Here is a 26,392-nt window from a genome sequence, read left to right as displayed (position 1 = left end):
AAATGGGTGTCTTTCAAAAATTTGCTTCAGGACATGTGCATTGTGAGTAAGACCTGTATTTATTATGATATCGATGGTCTCCCCAAGAAGGTACTGGTGGGTGCTCCTCTTAAACTGTTTGTAGCTGTCTAATACAAACTAACAGCTTGTTGGATCAATTCAGAGAATACCCCAGTGCTCAAAAGCTGGGTTTGAGACCCAGAAGAATTTGTTTTGACAATTAATAATCAATTCAGAAGTCCACTATTAGTTCCAAAGAGTTTCGGATGCCCTATGATTGTGAAAAGTAACATTTAAATGAACGTTTTTTCTTCAAGGGGGGTGAAAAATATTGCAAAGAAAAACAGCACAGACAGTGAAATATTTTTTCAAAATAAATTTAAAGTGAAAATTGACCTGGAATGTCAAAGTAAAAAGAATTGTCAACGTGTAGGCAACGATTAAGTATTTTTGATAGCTTTTGAGAGTCAAAGAATTATACTTCCGCCCATCAAATCAGGGTGAACTATTTTGCCCACCTACCCTCATTAAGACCATATCCCTATGCCTTGCCTATTTAAGTACCTGTCTAAATGCCTCCTAAACGTAGTAATTGTATCTGATTCCACCAACTCCTTTGGCAGTGTGTTCCAATGTCAACCATTCCCTATGTTAAAAAAAACTTGCCACTCTGATCCCCTTTAAATATCCTACCTCTCGCCTAAGCCTATGTCCTCTCGTTTTTGATACCCCCACCATGGGGTTAAGAGATTTTGACCATCTATCCTATCTATGCCTCTTATAATCTTAGATACTTCTATCAGGTCACCCCTCAGCTTCCTTTGCTGCAGGGTAAATAAGCCCACCCTATCCACTCTCTCCCCATAATGAAAGTCTCCAATCCAGGCAACATCCTAGTGAATCTTCTCTGCACTCTCTCCAGCGCAATCACAACTTTCCTATAGTATGGCAACCAGAACTGCAATCCAAGTGTGGCCTGATCAGCATTTTGTAAAACTGCAACATCATGTCTCAATTCTTATATTCTATGGCACAACCTATGAGGCAAGCATGCCAAATGCTTCCTTCACCACTCCATCAACCCATGTTGCCACATTTAGGGAACTACGGACTTGGACCCCCGAGTCTCTCTGTTCGTCAACCTTCCTTAATGCCCTACCATTTACTGTCCCATCCCTATTTGATTTCCCAAAATATATCACCTACACTTATTGGGATTAAATTCCATCTGCCAACACGCTGCTCTACTGTAGTCCTTGACAATGTTTCTTGCTATCCACAACACCACCATTTTTTATGTTGTCTGCAAACTTGTCAATTATTCTTCTTCATTAGTTCACATCCAAGTTGTTAATATGAGTCACAAACTGTCAAAGTCCCAGTCCCTGTGGTATGTACCACTAATCCAGACTTCCAATCAGAAAGACTTCCACCATTATCCTAAGGCACTTATCCCCAAGCCAATTTTGGATCCCATGTGCCTTAACATTTGGACCAGCCCACTAGGCAGGGAAAGAGATTGGAAAGGAATGCAAGTGATGAAATACTTGAGAATGAGTTGAGTTACATTATGAATAATTTTTTTGTACACTGGTTAGTTCAGCTAAAGGAATATTAATTGTGAGAATCTTACAAAACACATCCTAGGAGCCAAAGGGAGATCAGGAGGAAATTGCAGAGCCCTCTGAATATTTCAGGGCCTTACTGTAATTGTGTGTCAAAGGTCTGGAAAGTGGACATTGAAGCATCCATTCTTATAAAGGGGGAAAGAGTAATCACGCCTCAATTAGCTTAACATTCATGGTTGAGGAAATTTCAGTGTCTTCAATTAAGGGTGAAATTATCACATATTTAAATAAAGAGAAAATGGTGAGAATTAATCTACACCAAAAGGACAATTCTCTTTATAAATAGTGAAGAATTCTGAGAAAAACTTGTAAGATGGGATAAAGGTAGTGGATGTATTGTGCATGGACCTGCAGAAAATTTTTGACAAATTCCAATACATGAGATTATCACAGGGAAATTTGTAAGCAGGTGAGCGTGACAGAAACAGAAAATGCTAGAACACAGCAGGTCAGGCAACATCTATGGAAAGAGAAACAGTTAATATTTCAGTTCATGAGTTTAATAAGGCATCAATAAAAGCTACAGCAGTACAATGGCATTGCAGTTAATGCTACTACCTCACAGCTCTAACAGCCTTGGTTTGATCCCGACCTCCAGCAGTCTGTGTGGTGTTTGCAGGTTCTCCACATGACTCTGTGGGTTTCCCCTGGGTGTCTGATTTTCTCCCATTCCAAAGATGTGCTGGCAGGTTAATTGGCCACTATTAATTACCCCTAGTGTAGGACAGTGGCAAAAGAGTCAAAGGAGAGTTGGTGGGCAAGTGAGAGAAAGTTGCAGGGCTGGAAGGAAACGAGACAACAGAAAATGGGATTGATGGGATTGCACTGCTGAGAGCTGCATGAATCAGATGGGCCAAATGATCTTCATTTGTGTTGTAAAAAGAATTTTAAGCTTTACATCAACAAAGTAATAGAATATAGAGAGCAACAAGGGGAACATGCCTTTGCAAAAACTTGACCAGAGTATGCTGTTCTTTGATTAAAACCGTGCAAATTATGAACTAATATTACGAAGGCAGATAGAGGCTGACCATTTCCAGTAGGGTTCAAATACAATACTTAAAGATTTAGAACAGAGACCAGGAGGTTCAGGAGAACAGAGGAGATACAGGAGCCCAAAGACCCATACTCAACAATTCAGGAACAGCTCTGCCATCAGATTTCTGAACAGTCCATAAACCCATGAACACAACCTCGTTATTCCTTTTTTTTGCACTATTTATTTTCTTAATTTATAGATTTTTATGTCTTTGCACTGCACTGTTGCAGCAAAACAACAAGTTTCACGTCATACAGTGGCATGCAAAAGTTTGGGCACCCCTGGTCAAAATCTGTGTTACTGTGAATAGCTAAACGAGTAAAAGATGACCTGATTTCCAAAAGGCATAAAGTTAAATATTTTAAGCAAGATTACTTTTTTATTTCCGTCTTTTACAGTTTCAAAATAACAAAAAAGGAAAAGGGCCCGAAACAAAAGTTTGGACACCCTGCATGGTCAGTACTTAGTAACACCCCCTTTGGCAAGTATCACAGCTTGTAAATGCTTTCTGTAGCCAGCTGAGAGTCTTTCAATTCTTGTTTGGGGGATTTTTGCCCATTCTTCCTTGCAAAAGGCTTCTCATTCTGTGAGATTCTTGGGCCATCTTGCATGCACTGCTCTTTTGAGGTCTATCCACAGATTTTCGATGATGTTTAGGTCAGGGGACTGTGAGGGCCATGGCATAACCTTCAGCTTGTGCCTCTTGAGGTAGTCCATTGTGGATTTTGAGGTGTGTTTAGGATCGTTATCCTGTTGTAGAAGCCATCCTGTTTTCATCTTCAGTATTTTTTTTAAACAGATGGTGTGATGTTTGCTTCCAGAATTTGCTGGTATTTAATTGAATTCATTCTTCCCTCTACCAGTGAAATGTTCCCTGTGCCACTGGCTGCGACACAAGCCCAAAGCATGATCGATCCACCTCCGTGCTTAACAGTGGGAGAGGTGTTCTTTTCATGAAATTCTGCACCCTTTTTTCTCCAAACATACCTTTGCTCATTGCGGCCAAAAAGTTCTATTTTAACTTCATCGGTCCACAGGACTTGTTTCCAAAATGCATCAGGCTTGTTTAGATGTTCCTTTGCAAACTTCTGACGTTGAATTTTGTGGTGAGGACGCAGTAAAGGTTTTCTTCTGATGACTCTTCCATGAAGGTCATATTTGTGCAGGTATCACTGCACAGTAGAGCAGTGCACCACCACTCAAGAGTCTGCTAAATCTTCCCGAAGGTCTTTTGCAGTCAAACAGGGGTTTTGATTTGCCTTTCTAACAATCCTACGAGCAGTTCTCTCGGAAAGTTTTCTTGCTCTACCAGACCTCAACTTGACCTCCACCATTCCTGTTAACTGCCATTCCTTAATTACATTATGAACTGAGGAAACAGCTACCTGAAAATGCTTTGCTATCTTCTTATAGCCTTCTCCTGCTTTGTGGGAATCTTTTATTTTAATTTTCAGAGTGCTAGGCAGCTGCTTAGAGGATCCCATGGCTGCTGATTGTTGGGACAAGGTTTGAGGAGTCAGGGTATTTATAAAGCTTTGAAATTTGCATCACCTGGCCTTTCTTAACGATGACTGTGAACAAGCCATAGCCCTAACAAGCTAATGAAGGTCTGAGACCGTGGTAAAAGTTATCTGAGAGCTCAAATCTCTTGGAGTGCCCAAACTTTTGCATGGTGCTCCTTTCCTTTTTTCACTCTAAAATTGTACAAAATAAAAATAATACACTAATCTTGCTTAAAATGTTGAAAAGAATGTTTCATCTTTAATTTTATGACTTTTGGAGATCAGTTCATCTTCTACTCACTTAACTATTCACAGTAACAGAAATTTTGACCAGGGGTGCTCAAACTTATGCATACCACCATATATCAGTGATAATAGATCTGATTCTGATACACCATTTTGTACATAGTTCTATGGAAGTGGAATTTATTTCCAGGAATAGCAAGACAGAATCCATCATGATAGGCAGGTGGATCAAAGAAAAGGGGTTAAACTGATCAAGGATAAATGCTTGCATGCAGGACAAATGCAAACATATTTAAAATGGTTTCCCACTATAGACCCCAAATCCATTTAAAAATACTCAAGCTCCAAAAGATAATCAAAACCAGATATGTTACTTTATTACCTAGGGCATAGATCTAAATCAAGTAGGTACCATTCACAAAAACAATTATGACATACTTCAAATAACTTTACATACTTCTTTGAAAAGATTGCATCTTCTTCCTTGATTTCATTTACAACTGGTTTAGGAGGCTCTTCACTCTCTTCTTCATTTTCATCTACAAATTGGAATAAGCAGCAAGGTCTTAAAAATGTGACAACAATGGATACAAAAACTAAGAAAAATGACTAAGTCAATAAGCATGAGCAAAATGGACAAAATAACCTTCTCCTTGCTACAAGAAAAATGTGCAAAATTGGGCTGTATTACAATATTATTAATGGTGAAACACACTTATATGAATTTTTAATCACTCTATTGTAAACAATTAGCACATTTACGATCCTCTATGCATTTTGCTTTTAAGATCATAATTTAAAATTATATATTTAAAAATGGACTACCAGTGCCAATTTCAAAAGTGGAGTACGCCTGGGTTCTTGTACATTCATGCAATGTGGGTGTTCCCAGCAAATCCATCAGTTATTCCCACCCCATAAAATCTGTGAATTAATAACATTTAAATCTAAAACTTCATTATTCTTAATAACAATCTGAAATGAAATAACAATAAATACAATCTTCCTTTTCCTTGTAGTGCAGAAAAGGGATCCAAGGTAGGGTTCTGAACCCCTGGAATGCTCTTCCTTAGAGGGTTATGTAGGCTGGATCATTGGGGGCATTTAAAGGAGGACACAAGTACATCTTTGAAAGATCAGAGTAATGAGGGCAATAGGAAACAGGCACAAATGAGGCCTGGGGAAGATCATATTGAATGGTGGGGCATGCTTGAGGGATTGAGTGGTATATTCCTGCTCCTGTTTCTTATGTTCATGGATAATAAGCAGATAAAAGCTGAAGCCAACAAGGATACAGGCTGGTGAAGTGGGTAACATGTGGTTGATGGGACAAGTAAAACATTAGGACAGAACACCAGGCTCGAGTGTGTGGCCAGAATAAGCACTTGCACAGAGTACAAGGAACAAATGAGGGATCTGCAGGTACAAATTCAGTTTGGTAGTCATGCAAGATAGTAAGTTCTGGGAACAAAATAAACCTGGTTACAATTCAGCAGCAAAGATAAGGATGTAGCCCTAATGATAAATAATAAAATCACTTTAATGGCAAGAGATGATATAACTGGGAGCATACAGGAATTGGCAACTTTAAAGGAAAGAACAAAAAAGTTAAGAGTGGTTGTTGTGTATTGGGTTCCTGATGGCAACTGCATAGTGGCAGAATGCATTAATACGGAAAGTAGATCATATAGCAAAATGCATGATGATTTTCATGGGGTATTTTATCTTACACATTGATTGGCAAAAGCAGACAAGCTTATGTCTGGAAAAACTGAACTGCCATGGCACAATTAGGATAGCTTTTCTTGCAGCAGCAGACGACCATTATTAGCTATAATAACAGACAGATGTAGCGAGCCTAAATGAGTGAACCTTTATCATTGATCAAGTTTACCAGGTAATATTATTAGGGCAGATTGAAGCACACCATCTCTCCAATAGTTGAAAGATCCAGATTATAATAATTTAAGGTTTTGAACAGAGGCCTGAAAACATCTTTCTGTACAAAAATTGTATGGAAGTGGAATTTATTTCCACGGTTAGCAGATCAGAAAGGTAGTAAGGTAACAAGATTAGGCAGGTGGATGAATAAAGTTGAGTTGATATGGGATCATAGGTAAATGCTTGGATGATGGACAAAAGCAGATATTGACATCTATTCATTTCCAGTTCTAGGGAAAAAGTAGCAAAAATGACTCTCAGGGAGATTAAAAATGACAAGAATGGCAGAAATGTATTTACATTTATAATAATGGGCCAGATTTAGTTAACTGAACCATGTATAAAGCTTCATTTAACAAGGATATAATCAATTTGAAAGGGAGAAATGAGAAAACAGCTACTAAGAATTTAGATTTGAGCACAGCTGACTCTCACATAATGGAATAGTGATTATTTGAAGTAAACTGGGCACACGTGTGAATAAGCCAAGAGGGATTTTAGGGCAGCTGATTTAATTCCCCACACAGAAAGGCTCATGTTTGCCAAAACAAAAAGCCATGCACAACACAAGAGGTTAACAAAACGTTAAACTAAAAGAAGTAGAATACGAAAAAGGTAAAAAAAAATGCAGATTTAAGCAAACGGAAAAGATACAAGGTGACTAAACAGATACAGCAACAAAAAGTATGAAATAAAACTGGCAAAGGATTTCAAAATCAAACACATTTTTAAAATAAATCCAGGGAAAAAGAAAATGATTGAGAGTGAAGTGAGAGAATCAAAACTGGATAAATGGCAATACTGTAAATAAAAATAAGGAAGTGACAGACATGGTGAATAATTGCTTTGTATTAAAGGGGACAGCAACAGAAAGTTCCTGGGTACATTGATAAAAACATGGACTGGGTCTTGCCAAAATTAAAACAAGACAAGTAAACATAATGAAGCAAATAATGGCATTAAGGAATGACAAATCTAAAGGACCTTCTACTTTTCATCCCTGATCTTGAAGTAGGTGAGATTCTTAGAAGATTATATAGTTAAGGTAGTTGCAAAGTTTTATACAGGAACTATCCACTCAGCTGGGAAAACTCCACATTACAATCCAATAAGGAAAAAAGTAGACCAGGGAATTAAAAATCAGAAAGTGTAACAGTGGTTTCCCCATGCAATTGCAGGAAATACAAAGCCTGTCTTGTTCACTTCCTGTTGTTCAGAGCCTCAAACACTCTTCAAGCAAAGCAACAATTTACTTGCTGCACTTCCACTGCAGATATTAGGGAAATTACTCAAGTTTATAACTACCTTGAAATCTACCTTGAGCACCTTGAAAATGTTCAGTTGATCAGTGGGCCAGCATGGGCTATGTAAGAGGTATGACAAAATTGAACTTTTTTGAAGAACTATTAAAAAATAACTAACAGGAAATATCTTTGGATATTTATATAGATCAAGAAGAGATTTGACAGAACCCCTTCTAAGCAACTTTAGCTAAAGTTTAAGGAACAAGGGCAAATTATTTTGAAGAAAGTGCATAACAAGGGACCAAAAATTATGCTATTGCTTTAAAAAAGCCTGGAGGAATTCTAGAGTGCACACATTACAAGGCATGCTTTAGCCTTGGGATCAAGTGAATGTTAAGTAGATTTACAAGAATCAAAAGGTATATGGAATAGAGGAAGAGCAGGCCATATTGCACTTTAGCCTGTTTAATTAGTTAACTATCTTACATGGTCAACCAACACCAATAAAAAAACTGACCACATTTTCAATCCCAGCATGCCATTAGAAATCAAGGGACTTTAAAACATGTTTAAACCAGACTGCAAGCTGAGGAATCTACAAAAGGACTCGATCATATACAAAGACCAACCCAAGGGTACAATATACTTGTTTTCTCAAAAGCAGTTTTTTTGTGTTACTATTGCCCTACAGAAATTTCAAGAGCTTAAGGTGATGATAACCTCAGGAGTTCTTCCTCGTCAAAATAACTTTTGTGTGAAAAATGATGACATACCAATTATATCAAACAGTGCATGGATTTGGAGAAAAGACTGAATACAGATCGTACAACCATGACGGAGGGATTTACCAAATGTCAGCGGTAGAATTTTTGTATTATGAGAGAAGCTGCTTGGAAGCAAGCTTTGGGCACCTTGCAAGAGACTGAGACAGAATTGATTGTCAGTAAAGGTGGTAGTAGGCTCCAGCAACCATCATTGATGTTGTATTCAAAAAACAGAGGGTTATACGCTAGCTGAAGACAATTGCATTTAAGAGTTAAAGTAGTGCAAGGTTATTGGAGTGCAAAGATCATATTAGCATTCCCTATTTTGTAGTAATTTCTAATTAAATAATTTCTTTGTAGTTTCTTGCAATATTTTATATTTATAGTACTACATACATTATATTAGTTGTGGTATTTAATCAGTTATAATTTAAAACAAAAAGAGCTCTGGATTGTGCTGCCGAGTCTCAACTTGTTTTATCCCTACCCAGATTGGTTTAAAAACTCAATGGCTGAACTGATCATTGGCTTTAACTTCACTTTCCTGCAGATCACGATAATACTTGTTTAACCTGTAGCTCAAAATTCTCTCAGATTTGATTATACTTAATGACTCAGCATAATCTTTTCTTTTTCTCTCTTAGGCAATCCCAAGGGATTCAGATGATTTTCTTCTACTTCATTTGTAGGATCTGTGGGGCTGATAAGGCAAAAGTGATCCTTGATATCCACAGCTCTCTTGTGTACAGAATTCCAATGAATCACAACCCTCAGAAGAAATTACTTCTCATCTCAGTCTTAAATGGGCATCCCTGTCTCAGATTATGTTCTTTGGTTCTTAATTCCCCATCAGGGAAACACCCTCACAGCATTTACCTTATCAAACCCATTCACCACATTTTCCACATGAATCAATTCAGTAAAACTTCACTGCACTGCTGTCCACTGCCTCTAAGGCAAGTATATCCTCACATAAATAAGGAGTCTTAAAACTGCATATGCTAATCCATGTGCGGTCATAAGACTCCCTTACTCTTTTACTCTGTCCTTTGTGCAATAATCAGCATTCCATTTGCATTGCACAAGATTTGCTGGACTATACGTGCACAATAATTTTGTTTTCTGTACAAGTGTCACACTATTTAAATAGTATGCTGTTTTCCTGTTCCTCCCACCAAAATGGATAACTGCACATTTCCCCACATTACAGATCGCCTGCCATAATTTTGCCCACTCACTGAACCTGCATATATTGCTTTGCAAGTTTGTGCCCACCTCGCAACTTGCTTTCTCACTGGCGTTGTTAGCAAACTCGTATTCAATAAACTCAATCCCTTCATCAAAAATCCCCAGATTCCAGCATCTGCAGTCTCGTGTCCCCAGCACTGATCGGTATGACACACCACTAATTCCAGCCTAAAAATGACCTAGTTATCGTAACTGTTTTCTTTACCACATTATTACCCTCATGCCATGAGACCTTATTTTGCAGTAATTTTTATCATCTACCACTTTAGTGAATCTCTTTTGGAAATTCAAATACACAATACCCTTTGCTTACTTGCTGGTTATATGTTCAAAGATTTCAAATAAATTTATTAAGCATCTTTTCCATTTCACAAATCAATGACTGGTATTATGCAAACCAGCCTATAATTCCCTGCCTTCTCTCTCTCTTTTCTTGAACAGAGATGTTGGATTTGTGGTTTTTCAATCCACTGGGACCTTTCCAGGATCACTCCCTCTGTAGCCACTCCTTTTTGGCCTGCATCCTAGAGTTCATCAATTCCAAGGGATCTGTCAGTTTTCAGTACTGTTAGTTTATCCAATACTTTTTCTCCAAATTTCTCTCTTCTTTGGCCCTGTATTTTCCCCCTATTTTTAGTACAATACCTAGACTTCAAGAGTAAAATTATCAGGCGAGTACACAGAAGAGGGTGGTTTTTCCTGAAAATTAGATGGTAATGGAGTGAGGGGAACCAATGAAGTAGGTGGAAGAAACAATGGAATAGATGGCTGAGCAATTTAGAAGACAGGAGCAGAGTTCAAACATTAAAAGCCAAGCCACTCATGTGTGAAGTTGGCAAGGACTTCTACACAGTGGTGCAAATTTGGAAGTCTTTGCATCAAATGACAACTGATATTAGATTAATTATTAATAGTAAAATCAAAACTGGCTTTTGATTTTTAATTCTATTTCTGTACTCTAACCTAATTCTCTACCTTTAATTCTTTTTTGCTTGAAAGAACTATTTCCTTAACCTTTGTTGTTATTTTAGTGATGTCTATTCATACTTCCAAAACCCTCTCCCTTTACCCCATTTATATTCTTATTGACTTTCGCATTCTGCTATTAAAATGAATCACCTCAACCAGATCTGTTTGGAGGCTCATTTGTGAATTAAAAATACACGAGATAGTGTCATCCGGTATTGTTGTAGTTCTCCTTTCCACTCACTATATTACATCCCTCACACCACAGATCCTAGTGAAACTGGTAAATTAAATTGGAAAATTGCTTTATTATTGTCACATGTACCAAGGTACAGTGAAAAACTGTTTTGCAGGCCATCCATACAGATCATTTCATTACAACAGTGCATTGAGGTAGTACAAGGGAAAGCAACAACAGAATGCAGAATAAAGTGTTACAGTTACAGAGAAAATGCAGTGCAGGCAGACAATAAGGTGCAAGGCCATAATGAGGCAGATTGTGAGGTCAAGAGTCCATTTTATCGTACTAGGGGACCGTTCAATGGTCTTATAACAGCGGGATAGAAGCTGTCCTTGAGCCTGGTGGTTCATATTTTCAGGCTTTTTTCATCTTCTGCCCAATGGGTACTTATACTGTTTATAGCCAGTTTCTATGATTTCAGTATGTTCCTACCTTAGTCACAGTTCTGATTAAGCATAGCATTATGCTTGACTGGAGTAGAAAATTTAGAGCAAATTTCAAAGCACTTAGTATAAATAATCTGTGAAACCTATTGGTGTTTTATCAAGCAGTGAACTACATCAAGACCAGAATATTCAAAATATTCAGGAAGTTATAGACATATTTAAATTTCTGGCTATATTTGTCACATTCTTTAGTACAGAATTGTCCATTCTTTTTTGTACCTGATTAATCCACTTACTAGGATGCAGTTTTTTTCCCGTAAAAATTATATAATAGACATACATATGTATCATATTTTCCATTACAAAAATAGCCTGATGCCTGGATATGACATTTTCAAAATCTTTGGTTCTACCTTTTGATAGCAAATTTTTTGGCTCCATACCAGAATTGCAAAACATAGGGAATTAGAAAATTATAAACCTTGGCTACCAAAATGTGTGAATACTAAGTGTGAATACAATTCTTAAAAAAAAGACAAATCCTCACAAGAATTTCAGTTATGTTTATACCAAAATCTCTTCAAAGATAACAAAATGGCAAAATTCAGGCTTCCAAAACCTTAATCTTTTACAGAACATTCAGTGTATTTATTTGGACATTAAAAATTGCCCCTTAAAATTGATAATTGGCTTCATTTACCATGATGAGTCACCAAAGAACCTGGTTGGCCAGTCTCAGTATATCTTCCAAAAGCAGGAGGAAATGGTGTCTTCTTTGAAAAATGTATAAAACAATGGAAACCAGATACCATCTTAATGGTGTGCTCATGAAAATACTACACCTTTCAAACCTCACTTTAAAACAATGTTTTCAGTAAGCATCCATTTCTAGTGAGTTGCTGCAGGAAATCTATTATGCATTTTCTTTCATCATCTCATTAACTTTTAAGAAAATACGAAAGCAAGGAAAAGATGAGGGCTGTAAAGAGATAGGTCTATAAGAGATGTAACAAAAGTGACATTGGTGCAAAGAAAAATAGCAATAACGAGTTGTTTAAAAAAACTAAATATTTGGGAAAATGGTTACAACAACAAGGAAAAGATGGAATTTGTCTAATTCCCATACAGGCAGTTAGTCAATCATCTAACTGCACTTGCTGTTGTTTCAGGTCAGAAAGTGGGAAAATTGGAGGGGTCTTTTAGGAATCACTGAACCACTGATTTCTAACCACCAATTCACCAGGGAAGTAGGTCATCTGTCATCAGTGCCTTGCTATGTTGCTGGGAGACAAATCTCTCAGACCTTGCATTGTTGCATGGTCACCTCTCACAGCAATCCAGACTCCGCTAAAAATTTTCAGCATACCTGAACCACTGAATGGTAAGAGGCATCAGGAAAGATCAAGGTCTCTGAATCAGTCTGGGATGGCAGGGCATGGAGAAAAAGAGGATAGAAGAAAAAGAAGGAACTTTGACAAAACAAGGATATCAAAAGGTGGATAGGAGTTGGTGGTTGAGCAATGAAGTTTGGAGCTATAGCTCTGAATTCCTCAGTGGAAACTTTTATCCATGGACAGAAAACAAATGGAATTGAGGTTGGAAAACAAACGAACAAACAAGGAAAGGTCACTTAACACAATTTGTTTTTAAAAGATAATTGATTTCTTTTATCATTAAAATGAATTTACAAGTTGAATGTACAACCGCTTAATGGAAAACTGTACAAATCATATTTTCAGATAAATATTCTTCATTTGCATGCCCAAAAACAAGGGACAAACTTTCGCTTTTGCAAAAAAATCATGGACCCCAGTTTCAGATCAATGTACCAATGTAGAATTAAAAGACACAAGAGATTGCAGATGCTGAATCTGGAGCAAAAAACTAAAATCAATTCCTCCAGCAGTTTGTTTTTTGCTCCAATTGCAGAATCATGCTGATTGCAACATCAAATACGTATATAATTGAGAACCGATGCCATGACTTCAACCTGGTGAGCTAAAACCAGGAGTGCAGTATACCATAAAGCCAAAGCAGAAACTTTAAATCATAATTGCCATGAGACTGCAAAGACAAATGGAGCAGCTGAAGGAGATTTGATGTAAATCCTGATAAGATATTGCCAAATTCTAAGTAGTCTTCAAAGAGACAAATTTGTTCGAACAAACATGAGGTAAAATTTACCACAAAATTTTAAACTCTGTTTCTTTGTCCTGATGCTCTCTGGTCTGCTATTTTCAGCTCATTGATTTCTTTTGACACAAGAGCAACTTTGCTGTCTGATGAGCACATATAAAACTGGATTTAAGCCGAAATCTCAAGGTGTCAAAAAAATCTGCGAACAGGAAGGAAGAGTACAAGGAAGAGTCTAGTGTTTTTGGATAAATGCCACTGGATCAATTTTTACCACCTCATAATGCAAGCAGATTCTTCCAATGAAGAACATCAGTTTAATTATTCTAAACTAATTGCAAATTGGGTAACCAATCTACACAGAGTTTCTGAAAATAATTGGAATGAGTTGCCCTTGGATTAGTGAAATAAGGCAGGCAATTCAAGGTCCAAGAACCATAATTTAGGAATTTAGCATGAGTGCATCAGAATCAGCTTTCCACTACTATCTTCTTAATCTTGGAAATCAGGGAAATTAAAGAAAGAACTGTACAACTGAGAAACTGCCAGTCCCATCAGCAAAAGGGCTAATAATCATTCATTTATGAAAGGAAATTCTATTAGATAACCCTGTAAACAGGATACTTCTGCACCCATGAATTCTCAAGTGATTGAAAACTGTTCAACTTGCCTTGGATCAAACTTTCAATGTGGAGCTTAAAGCAATTTGTGCAAGGCAGACTTGATTGTAAGTCATTAATTTATGAACATGTACTTCCCTATAGGAACTTTTCAGCTGCATCCAAAAGCCAAGTTATCAATATCAGTTTAGTAGGAAGCTACACCAAAATCTTTAAACTATACTGAAATCTTGGCACCAAAACTTTGTTCTCAGTAAAAAAATCCTCTCTGGGAATCCTGATTAGCATAAGCAAAGTAGACACCTCTTTCATAGCAGAAACATTGCAACATGGAACGATCTCTCTTTTGTACTTGACTAAATGCATTAAAGATGATATCAAACTTAAAGAAAATGCATATAATTGTGCAAAGATAGATGAGAGTTTAGAAGATTAGGCAGAATATATGACAGCAAAAATGACTAAGAGATTATAAGGAAGGAAAAGTTAAAATATGAGACAAAGCTAGCTATAAAATTTAAAAAAAATATTAAGTTTCTGTAGATATCTAACAAGAGCTAACAAAATGAGACTGGAGAAATAAGGAAATGGCAGATAAAAATCAATCAGGTACTTTGCATCAGTCTTTGCTACAAAAAATAGCTGTAAACTGGGTTTTAGAAGGAAAGAAGGAAAACTACAATTGCCAGGGAAGTAATATTAGCCAAAAGTTGGGGCTGCAGGCTGATAAGTCCTCTGGTTCTGATGCAGTTCATCCTGGGTCCTAAAAGAAGTGGCTGGTGAGATTGTTGATGTGTTGGTTTTGATTTTCCAGAATTCCCTAGATTTGGGAAGGCTCCATTAGATCGTAAAATAACAAATGTAACTCCTTTATTTGCAAAGGGAGTGAGACAGAAAACAGGAAACTACAGGCCAATTAGCTTACCATCTGTCACGGAAAAACACTAGAGGCTATCATTAAAGATATTCTATAAGGTCACTTAGAAAAATTCACGATAATCAAGCAGCATTAACATGGTTTTAAGAAAAAGTCGTCATGTTTTATCAACTTATGAGAGTTTTTCAATAAAGTAATGTTTGCCATGGATAAAAGGGAACAATGAATGTACCACGATTCCCAGAACCATTTTGACAAGGTGCCGCATCAAAGGTTATTGTGGAAAATAAAAGTTCACAGTATAGGAGGTAACATATTAGTGGAACAGAAATAGAGTATGCATTAATTTTTTCTGTTTGGCAATGTGTAATAAATGACTGGGACAAAGACACCAAAAGTCGGTTGCTAAATTTTCCAATGAAATAAAATCGATAGTATGTGAAAAGGTCATAGAGGTCACAAAGAGATATAGGCAGATTAAGTGGGCAAAGATCTGGCACATGAACTATAATGATGAAAATATGAAGATTTTAGTAGGAAAAATAAAACAAAACTAGTGAGAGTGCAGAACTCTGAAATGCAGAGGGAACTCTGCATGATGCAAGAAAGCTAGAATGTAGATCCAGCAAATAATCAGGGATGCAAAGAGAAATGAATACAGAAGTTGGGAGGTTATGCTTCAATCGGCTACTGGTGAGACAACATCTAGAGGACTGTATACAATATTGATCTCCTTATTTAAAGGCTGCAAATGCATTCAGAGGAGGTTTACCAAACTTTTATTTGGAATTGAGGGTTGTCTTGTGGGGGAAAGCTTGGATAGATTTGGCTTCTATCTGCTGAGAGAGGACCTGATTGAAACACTAGATCCTGAAGGGTCTTGACAGGGTGGACTTGGAGAGGATGTTTCCTCTTGTGGGACACTTTTGAACTGGGGATCACTGTTTAAAAAATAAGGGGTCACCTATTTAGAGTTAAAGTGAATTTTCTTTTCTCATAGGATCATGGGTCTTTGGACTCTCTTCCTCAAAGATGGGTGAAAGCAAAGTCTTTGAGGGAGATCAATTCTTGATAAGCAAGGCAATGAAATGTTACCTGGGGTAATTAGGAACACAGGTGCAGAGGTTACAGTCAGACCATGGTGGAGCAGGCTAGAGGAGCCAAGTGGCCTAACCCTGCTCCTAATTAGTATGCTGAAATGTATAAAAACTAAATATAAGAGCAGGTTCAACTAAAGGAATCCCCTGATCTGTCAGATTCTTTTGTATGACAAAAATGGTACTGCCATCACTGAACTTTCAGGTGGCATTATTTCATGATCTTTGATGGCTGTTCAACATACAAAGAGCTAAGGTAAGCATGGGCAAGTTTTTTTGTGTTTAGAAGAGAATACATTAAAAAAAACCATACTTTAGTTTTAAAAGATATTTTGCCTGGGTGACAATGCAACAGTGTCTCTAAAATTATTTAAGATGACTACTCAATTAGCTTTTTGACAGAAGTGTCTGTCAGTGCTTTGCACTAAGATCTGACTTGGCCTATGATCACAAGGTCATATAAAAATCCCAGAGTGAAAGTCACGCTGAGTAGATAGGTCCTATTGAGGTAGCATTGAGGTTTAGGTGGTAGATTAAAAAGCAGTACCTTAACATTAATAAATCACCATCGGAACTAACAACCAACTGGCACAGAACCAAAAGACGAAGAGAATTAATATATGGCTGAAGACTAGGAAGGGAATGATGAGCTCTTTCTTGTGGGGTAGAACGGAGCTGGACCGATGGGATGGGCTCTAGCTGAACTGAAATAGAAAGGGTTAATTGGGAGATGACGAAGGTTTTAAACTGCTAAGAAAGTTTGGGGAAAACTAAGAAATGAAAAAAGCCTAAATATAAATAAAACTGTGTAAAAAACATAACCACCTAAACTGAGGGAGGACATAAAATAGCAAGAAACAGAGTTATAGGACAGGAGAATGAGATGTTAGAATTCATCTGAGAGGAACTGCTATTAAAAATGAGATGAACTGTCTGTAAAGCAATATATAGTGTCTGTAATAAAACAGGGCAATTACAGCAATGACATGTAGTGAGGAAGTAGATAGAAGAGATCAGCTCAGCACAGGAACAGGCCTTTCAGCCCACTATGTTGTGCGGAACTAATTAAAAGCCTAACTGTACTAGTCCCTTCTGCCCACACAAGCCCACATCCCTCTATTCCCTGCATATTTATCTGCCTATTTAAGAGCTTCTTAAACACCTCTATCGTTTTTGTCTCCATTACCACCCCGGCAACACATTCCATGCACCCACCAATCTGTAAAAAAAAAACTTGCCCTGCATATCTCCTTTGAACTTACCCCCTCTCACCTTAAATGCATGCCCTCTAGTTTTAGACATTTTGACCCTGCGAAAAAGATACTGGCTGTCTACTGTATCTATGCCCCTCATAGCTTTATACAGATCAGATTAATGAGACTTGGCTGCAAGAAAATCAGGACTGGAATATAAATATTGCAGTTTCATGTAAAGAAAAATGTGGAAGTGGATTTCAAGATAACACTGTAAAACAAACTATCCCAAAATTATTTGGCCAGAAGTGCTAGGGAATGGGTAAACGGAAATGGAGCATGTCTCCTTTTTAACCCAGTATGTCAGTATGGAGACAAGAGAAAATGTGCTACTCAATGGAACAGAGCAGACCAGAGAAGTACCTTAGACAATATTAATCATAACACAATAGACTTTAAGATAATAATTGAGAATAACACAAGTTTGATGAAGATTAGGATTAAAGAATGGAGAAAATTTAATTGAGATGCTGGAACAACTGGGAAAATAAAATTCGACAACAATTTTGGCAAAATATTATGATAAGCACCAGGGTACATCTTAATCAACGTTCAATAGAATCCACAAACATGCTTTCTGCTTTAAAAACTAAAAATAACCACTGATGTGACATCATGGATGGATAAAAAGGTCCAAGAGAAAAAAAAATGAGGATAAGAGGCAGACGTTAAGTACTTGGGAGCAACTAAAGAGCACACCAGGGCAAATATAGAGATAATAAGAAATTTCAACTTAAAAAAAAGAGAAAGAAGAGCAACTGTTAAGTTATCTAGCCCATTAAAAATAGACCACTAGCACACAAGTGAAAATGGAAATCTGAAACAGTCAATAGGGATGGACAGGATAAAAATCACAAACAAGCAAATCACGTCCCAAACATCACAAGAGAATAATATTCATAACAAACTAATGAGTGAAAATGAAAACATCTGCCATATGATAGGAAAAGCTAAACAACAATTTTACAACATTATATTCTGTACAACAGATGCGAGGACATCAGATTATATATTGTGCTTTTTAGGATAGCAAAACTTCCATTAAATGAACACCAATATCAATCAGAATTTTTCTGGACTACTAGCTCCTGTGAAGTTTTACCACTGTGCCACTTCTTTCTGAGGAGCTCCTGACTTGACATATACCATCCTCAGAGCCCAGGAAAATTATGTTCAAAACTGTATCTTTACCTTTCTATGCCCACTGTGATGTAGAAACGTATCAGGATATTAAATTTTGAAAACTTAAAATCTATTAATTTCCATGGGAAACTGGGAGGAAAGTGTTGAGTCTTAGGGCTGGTAGCAAAGATTCTATTGTACACCAATATTTTAGGACCTTAAACTTAAATTTAAAACATATTTAATGTAATTATTCAATACCCGTACCTTTATGCTCACTACCTTTCACTTCTTCTGTTTTTTCTACAGATGCTGTGAAGGAAAAAGTTGGAGCAACAGTCTTCTCCTGGTTCAGATCTTTTCCAAATAATGAGCCTGAAGTTCCACCACCGAAAGAAAAGCCAGCTAAAGGAGAGCTTTCCATTTTTTTCCCAAAGAGCAAGTTGATATTCCCACTATTTCCTATTGCAGTCTCAGAATTTTTTTCTGAAGTGAATGGAATAATATCCTTGTTTTTGACAGATGAGAATAAAGATGATGGGGTTGCTCCCTGTGGTGTTTTGCAAACACCAAATGTGTTAACAGATTGCATTTCTGGCCTCTTGCTGCTTGTGTCACTCTCTGAGCCACTGTCAGAGCTGCTACCATATTTCTGTTCAATGCTTGTCAAATGCTTCTCGTAGTCTCTGAAGATTGGGGTCAAATCACAGAGTGGGTTCTCATTGACATGTTTGGTGATCCAGTCTCGGACCGAACAATTCAGTGCTGCTAGTTGTCTGTTGTACTCACTGGAGCCCACTTTATCCCCCGAGTTAATCTGATTAACACCATTTGTTTTCGTACCTATTTCACCTTTTGCCAAGGGGTTTGGTGGAGGGCCATTAGATAGAAAAGAACCTATGAAATGGAACAAGTTAAATGTTTAATTAAGTTCAGTGAAACAAAACCTATTAAATTGTTTGGAGTTCTCAGCAGTCTTCAAAGACAGATGAGGAATTCCTCTGACAGCAGGAGCCCATCTAAAAATACAGATGGGACACAGTTTCCGTCATACACAATAAATATAGCAGTATAAAATTTGTTTAAACAAGCACAAAATACCTCACATATACCAGATCAATTCAAACTGTACTTTTGCATTTTCCACTCTTCAAAATACATGGCATGAAACAATGAAAGATTCCAGAATTATTGAGCTATATTCAGAAGACTGCATCCTTTACCATTAATCGTCTTACTGTATTCAAATAATGCCGTAAATAATGATATGAAAAGAATTTAACCATTTAAAAGGAATCCAGGCACAATGTGGTTTACATTAGAAGACATTACAGGCATTGCATAAAATCAATAATTTATGTACAGGCCTCAAGTGTGCCAAAATTTGAATAAGATTCCAAAATAGCATTACCTCCTATCTTTTCGAAATAAAAGACAACCAGAGAGATGGTAAAATGGGGAAAACAGACTAATAGTTAACAGATTGAATTTAACATCAGTGTATGAGGTTAAAAAAAACAAATATGAACATTAATATTCTGAATAGCTTCAATAACAGAGAGCACATAACATTTGCAGCACCTCAGGTTGATATAGCCATTTTTAAAAATAAAACACTAATATCATTGTAGATGTTTACTCAAAAAAGGTATAGAATGATGAACCTGTGCTATATCTGAAATGGTGGGAAGTACAAGGACTTTCTGCAGTGTAGTGTTCAACACTCCAGTAAGGGCATTGAAATTTTCAAGAGGGTACAATGCAGATTCATCAGGATGCTGCACATGTATATAAAACTTTAAAAACTGGGTCTTTCCACAAATCATATTATAGAAGAGTCTAAAAATTAAAGATTTGAGAGCTGATAGTTACTACAATGAATTTAAGGGGTTAAAAATAGAAAACCTTTTGACATGGGACTGTGTGGATATAGATTTCAGTTCCAAACTTAGCAACTGAGGTGGAAACAACATTATTGTTGCTGATTGGACTTCACAGCAAACAAATAGAAAGGGGTTGAAATGATAAGAGAGTATAGTAGATACTGTATCTGAACCATATGCTTACATTAGACCTGTTCATAAACCAATTAAGTCAATGGTCAGCTTTCATGTGGTAGATTTGCTCAATTTGTCCAAAGTACACGAATTAAGTGGAAACAGAAATGTTAAAACATTTGAGCATCATATAATAATCCTCAACTTTTCAAATCTGTTCAGCCCAAAAACTGGCCATCTCTGAATCAGCTGTCAAACATCTTGTGCTGCGATTGTGACTATACTTCAAAGCACTTTGCTGACAAAAGCCACGGGATGGCCTAAGATCAGGAAAGGTGTATTATGACAAGTATGTACCTTCAGTAGAGAGAACAGTGTAGTTAGAATCATTCCTCTTAAAAGAAAACAAAGGTGAGATTTAATAAAAGTTTCCAAGTTTATGAAAGGTTATAACAGGAAGAAACAATTTATACTGGTAGAAGTGCTGGTAATTAGAAAACATTGAGTTAAGAGTATAGAAAACTATGCAATGAGTGATTATGATCTAGAATACATTGCCTGAAAAGGTGGTAGAATCACATTCAATATGAACTTTCAAAAGGAAACTGGATAAATAGTTAAAAGTTTGAATTTTCAGGGCCAAGAGGTGTAGTAAGTGCAAAAATGGCTTTAATTTTGTTGTTCAAGGACCTGGCACAGCTGCAATGGGCTGAATAACATTCTTCTGTGTACAAGATCCTATCACCGCTCTAGGAGTCCAATTGGTTAAGAAACTAACTAAAGATCTCCATTGTGGTGGGAGGGCAGGAGGGAGAATAAAAACACTGTACGTTGAGAACACTTTAAAATTAATAGATGTAGCAGTTACGATATTTTATTCTACTTACCCAAAGGATTATTTACATCTGTAGCACTATTATGGGATGGCTTTGAAGAAGACGATGAATTATTTCCATTGGACAGCCCGTGTAAAGGCTTGAAACCAGAACCATTGCCAAATGCTCCAAACCCAGTATTTCCAGTTGATGATACGAGACCAGAAAACCCTTTGAAAATTCCTCCACCTTCAGGCTGGAAAATTTTGAAAACAAAATTGGTTAGTATACTTTTTAAATAAGAATACAAGATTCAAAAGCAACTTCTATTTATGTCCATATTTTACATGTGGAATGACTTAAAAGCCTCCTAATGCATTAAAATCAGTACCAAAATATTAGAATCATACAGCACAGAAACAGGCCTTATCAGCTACCAAGTCTGTGCTGACCATCAAGCACCTGCATATACCAAGCCCACTTTATTCAACCTGAATGTCATCAAATCTCCCCAGATTTTATCATTCATCTGCACAATTTACATGGCCAACCAACCTACCAACCAGCAAGAGGGAACCCAGATGCTGAAATGAAGAACGTGCAAACTCCAAGGTTAGAGTTGAACTTGGGTCACTGGAGCTGTGAGGCAGCTGCATCACCATCCTACTTGCAGTAGGATGAAATCACTTATTTATTCCTTGTTGTTCTCATTATTCTTAATCAAACTATTTATGGCCTTAAAGTATGCAGCTAATTAAAGCTACAAAAATATTTGAGTAGTCATAAAATAATGAAATTGCAAGAAATTTCAGTAAGTTTTTTTTTAAAGTATTACATACATACAAGTTATTGAACAACAAAGTTCCAATTTACAATACTTTAGATGGTGAATCTCAAGTAGTCCATAGGGAAAACAGATGCCAGGGGTGGAAATTAGGATAAAAACTAATACAAACTGAAAAAGTGCAAAATTGGAAAAATCCAAAACAGATCCTGCAGCTCAAAACTGGACACCTATGAGATACTCTGGGCCAGCAGTGGCAGCAACAGAATTATATTACACCATTAGCTGTATTCCCATGGCCTGATACATCCCATCATTACAATGCAATCCAGGGGTCAATTTTGATTCAGTGACAGAAGCAGCACCAGACTCAACTAATTAATGAAGAGGATATCAAGCAAAACTACAAAGGACTCTAATCATGCTAAACAACAAGAACCGCAGACTGTGAACAGAGATAAGCAATTCCATAATCAACAGATCAAAGCTCTGCACACATTATTCCATTGTGAATGATGGTGGACAATTAAACTGGGTAGGGAGGCTCCACAAAACCCATCCTCAGTGATAGCAAATCCTATTGTTAGTGGAAAAGACAAAGGCAAATCATTTGCAGTCATCTTCAGCCACAAATGACAAGTGGTTGATCTATCTCAGCAGCCTGCTATGAACACGCTAACACAGAAGCCAGTTTTTGGTCAATTTGATTCATTCCACATGCATCAATTATAGTAAAAGGAATGGGCCCTGACCACATGCTAGCTAATGGCCATGAAGGCTTCTGCTCCAAAACAAGAAATCTGATCCACCTCAGCTACAAAAGCAGCCACCTGACAAAGTGGAAAATTACCCAAGTTTGTCTTGTCCACAAACAGTGGAACAAATCCAATTCATTAATTTCTAGTCCATCATTTACTGCCCCATTAATCTTTTTTCATCCACAAAGTGATGGAAAGGTCTGTCAACAGCACTGTAGCAACAATTACTCACCAATAACTCACTCATCAATGCTCAGTGTAGACAGGGATACATAGTTCTAGAATTTATTTGGGTCTTGATCCAAACAACCAAGAACTGAATTTCAGGGTTGTGGCGAGAATACTATTGTTGAAATCATTCTAATTGTGGCATCAAACTGCAAAACCCACCGAAGCCTTGAGTTATAACTGGCACATAACAAGATGATTAGCCTTCAACAACCATAGCCATCTCAGTCTTAGGCCAAGATCCTCAAGGCAGCATCTTAAGTTGCTTCCTCCCCAAACTAGAGATGGCAATGTTTGGTAGTATTTGCAGCTTTTAAGATAGTGCAATTATGGCATTATCCCAGCAGGATTTGGACAATATTTAAGCTTGGACTGATGGTCCAATAATGAGACAAAGATCATCTCTTACTTATAAAAACTGAAGCAAAAACACATCAAGGATGAAGATAACAAAGGAATTAAGCAATTCAAGACTCTATAATATCATGGCTGTTTCTCACCATTGGTCTCGAGGAAAAGGTGAAAATCCATTCCTCAATTTTGCAAAACTGTTAAATGACTTGACAATTGAGTTTCATAATGCCAGTTAGAATTTGTTCATACAAAATTTCTTCTTTTCTACATCCACTGTCATCTTGCTTTCAAAATTAACTCTAAATCCATTCATAATTTGAAGTTTTAAGTTTCAACTATCAAGAGATCCTTTAGAGCTACAACAAGGGCACAAAATCATTAACAGTTTGACCACTATATCTTTGTAGAAATTAACCAGTGTGAAATAGACTGGTTTGAAAATTAATCCTTCTTCCTCTGCAACCTGCTTACTTAATTACATACAGGTCTGTGCTGTGGAATCACACACCATTCAGAACAGCTGACATTCAAATTTAAAAATCTGAATTAAATCCCATATTAAACAATTAAATAGAAACACCAAGTTCAAAACTATATTTGCATAATACTACATGAAAAAATCTAACAGCTGCATAACCATTCAAATGAATATTGTGGCATCTGATTCATCATGGCCCAGATTTTTTAGTCCCTGGCAAACAGATGAGGCTTGTATTTATCTTGCTGCTGGGTGCTCACAAAAGTTTTGTGTGGCTTAAGTAACTTATGATCTGATCCAACATTCTGCATTCTACAGGGCAAATAAGAACATAACAAAAAATAGCAAGGATGTTCAATCAGATTGAATAATCCCTGTTGAGACATGCAGTGTCTGTAACTGGAAACATTACATAGGAACTAAAAATTAGATTTTAAATCATGTCCTGAAGAATTTTAAAGCAAAATCTGGACTTTTGCATTAACGAAGAAATGAAATGCCACACTTGCAAAATTTATTTTTCAGCACCAGACAGGATGGTTGGCATTAATTAGTCTCATCATTGCTTCAATTACAAAATCACGTCAATGATTTGAATTACAATGTGACTCATACACGCCACAGATTTTTTTATAAACACAGAGTGCTTGGAATGCACTGCTGGAGACGTGGTGGAAGCAGCTATGATGGCAATGTTTAAGGGGCATTTAGAAAGGCACATGAACAGGCTGGGAATGGAGGGATGCAGACCATGTGCAGGCAGACGGGATTAGTTTAATCTGGCATCATGGTCAGCACCGATATCATGGGCCAAAAGGCCTGTTCCGCGCTCTACTGTATCACATACTATGTAAAATCTTTTCCAACTAGAAATCCAAACAAAGAAAACTATGGAAGTATTTAATCCATCATAAAAAATAACTGCAAACCTACCTTCAAAAGAATTAATGACACTTTGTTTAAATATCAAATAAACCTAAAACAATCCATATGTTTAAATATCTGTGCACTGTTATTGTTTTTGTAATTTGACTTCCTGCTGTTATGTTTATGTTAGCCTCCCCCACCCATTATTAGTTCACATGAATTCACTCATTTGTTCACATTTATAATGGCTTCACTCATTACTGGGCAATCTGGCTACTGAGATTTCACAAATCAATTAATTGTTTTTTTTTCCCTACACCAATTTTCACCTCTGGCAATTCGAATTTTCAAACAAAAAGTAAGCAATATTTAAAAATTCATGATGCATTAACATGACTGAAATGTATCCATTCAGTTTTTGTTTGTACCTTGCAATAACTTAATTTTTACTTGCAGATCCCAGTTTTTTTCTTAAAATCTGAGCTGTGAAATGTTTGCATTATTCGATGAATCTGAACTATGCTTCCAAACAAATATGCTACACCTGGTTTCCGGAGATGCATCAGCTTCATTGAAATAGCCATATGGATAGATATTTTTCTGTACTTCCTAATATACTTTTGTCAGTAAAGTTTATTCAAAGGGTGATTTTGAAAAATAAATGTCAAATTTTAATAAGAAAGATGTTGTCCGTTTAAAAGTATGGAAAAGAGATTTAAAATGAGCAACATTTTTAATATTGCACCAATTTTCAATATAATACATACTAGCTGATATTTGAAGCAGGCCAAATATCCATTTGTGTTTTACTCACAGAAAAATTCAACAGCTATCACACTAACCTTGAAGATTCCAATTCCTATCAAGGTCTCTCTCTCTCTCTCCCCCCCCCCCCCCCCCCATTGACAGAATACATTCTTTTTCTTAAAGCAAACAAAGTCTCTGAAGGATGCAAGGAAGAAACTACTTGAGAGCAAGCTAACACTTGTCATTAAGAACATGTACGGCAAGGTTAGGAAATATGTTGAGCAGATTGTGGACAAAGGGGAGATGATGGCATTAACACATTTGTTTAATTACAGAGTGTTAGGGTGATCGTTCAATGAAATGAAAGAATTGGAGTAAGTGTGTGTACAGCAATATGATAGGGGTAGTCATAGAAAACAGATGTTTCCGACTTATGGAGATAGTGGCTTACAGACAGTTCTCAGGAATGGAACCCTTACGGAACCTGGGGACTGTCTATACCTTCACCAGGACTGGAGTGGTTTTTGAGGAGGTGGCTCACCACCACTTTCCTAATAGCAAGTTGCCAGAGATGCCAACGTCCAAAAAGTGAATAAGTTATAAATAACACTGCCTTTGGGCTCATGCAATACAGTAGTGCAAGCATGCTCACTTGAAGATAATTTCAATGTCAACTACATAGTAAATACATAAGAAATTTAAATCTTACAAGCTAGCACAAAAAGATAAAGTGCATTACTGATCCCTACCAAGGCCCACTGGAGAATGTACAGATTTAAACACTTGGGACATGAGGAATAAAGTGTAGATAGTTTATTCAATTAAATATTGGAACTTTCATTAAGCACTGCTACAACCTAGCAAATTGTCACATCATACAGTCCTTAAAAGGCTGCAGCCTTATTTATCACTGATTACAACCAGTATTTCACATACTACATAAAATTCATAATCTGTAAAATGAGGGCATGCAGATAATGAAAAAAGTGCAGGAGATTCAAAGTTAGATTGAGGTGGAGGAAGTGAAACAGTCTATTATCTCTCAATGTGGAAATTA

At 36.9% G+C, this 26,392-nt stretch overlaps 1 protein-coding gene across 7 annotated transcripts in view; it reads right to left on the bottom strand.

Annotated features, from left to right (window-relative positions):
- The window catches only part of nup50 (nucleoporin 50), a 51,689-nt gene that overhangs the window by 9,169 nt on the left and 16,128 nt on the right, over positions 1-26,392 (bottom strand). For all 7 annotated transcript variants that reach the window (XM_052030266.1, XM_052030268.1, XM_052030269.1 and 4 more), the window contains 3 exons: positions 21,192-21,375; positions 18,575-19,204; positions 4,873-4,954 (listed from right to left, as the gene is read on the bottom strand). In XM_052030266.1, the coding sequence (XP_051886226.1) occupies positions 4,873-4,954; positions 18,575-19,204; positions 21,192-21,375 (896 nt within the window). The remainder of the gene's footprint in view (positions 1-4,872; positions 4,955-18,574; positions 19,205-21,191; positions 21,376-26,392) is intronic.

The sequence above is a fragment of the Pristis pectinata genome, chromosome 15 (assembly GCF_009764475.1).
Source record: "Pristis pectinata isolate sPriPec2 chromosome 15, sPriPec2.1.pri, whole genome shotgun sequence".
NCBI classification, from domain to species: domain Eukaryota; kingdom Metazoa; phylum Chordata; class Chondrichthyes; order Rhinopristiformes; family Pristidae; genus Pristis; species Pristis pectinata.
The sequence above is the reverse complement of the archived record's forward strand: the minus strand, read 5'-3'. Positions and strand labels throughout refer to the sequence as shown.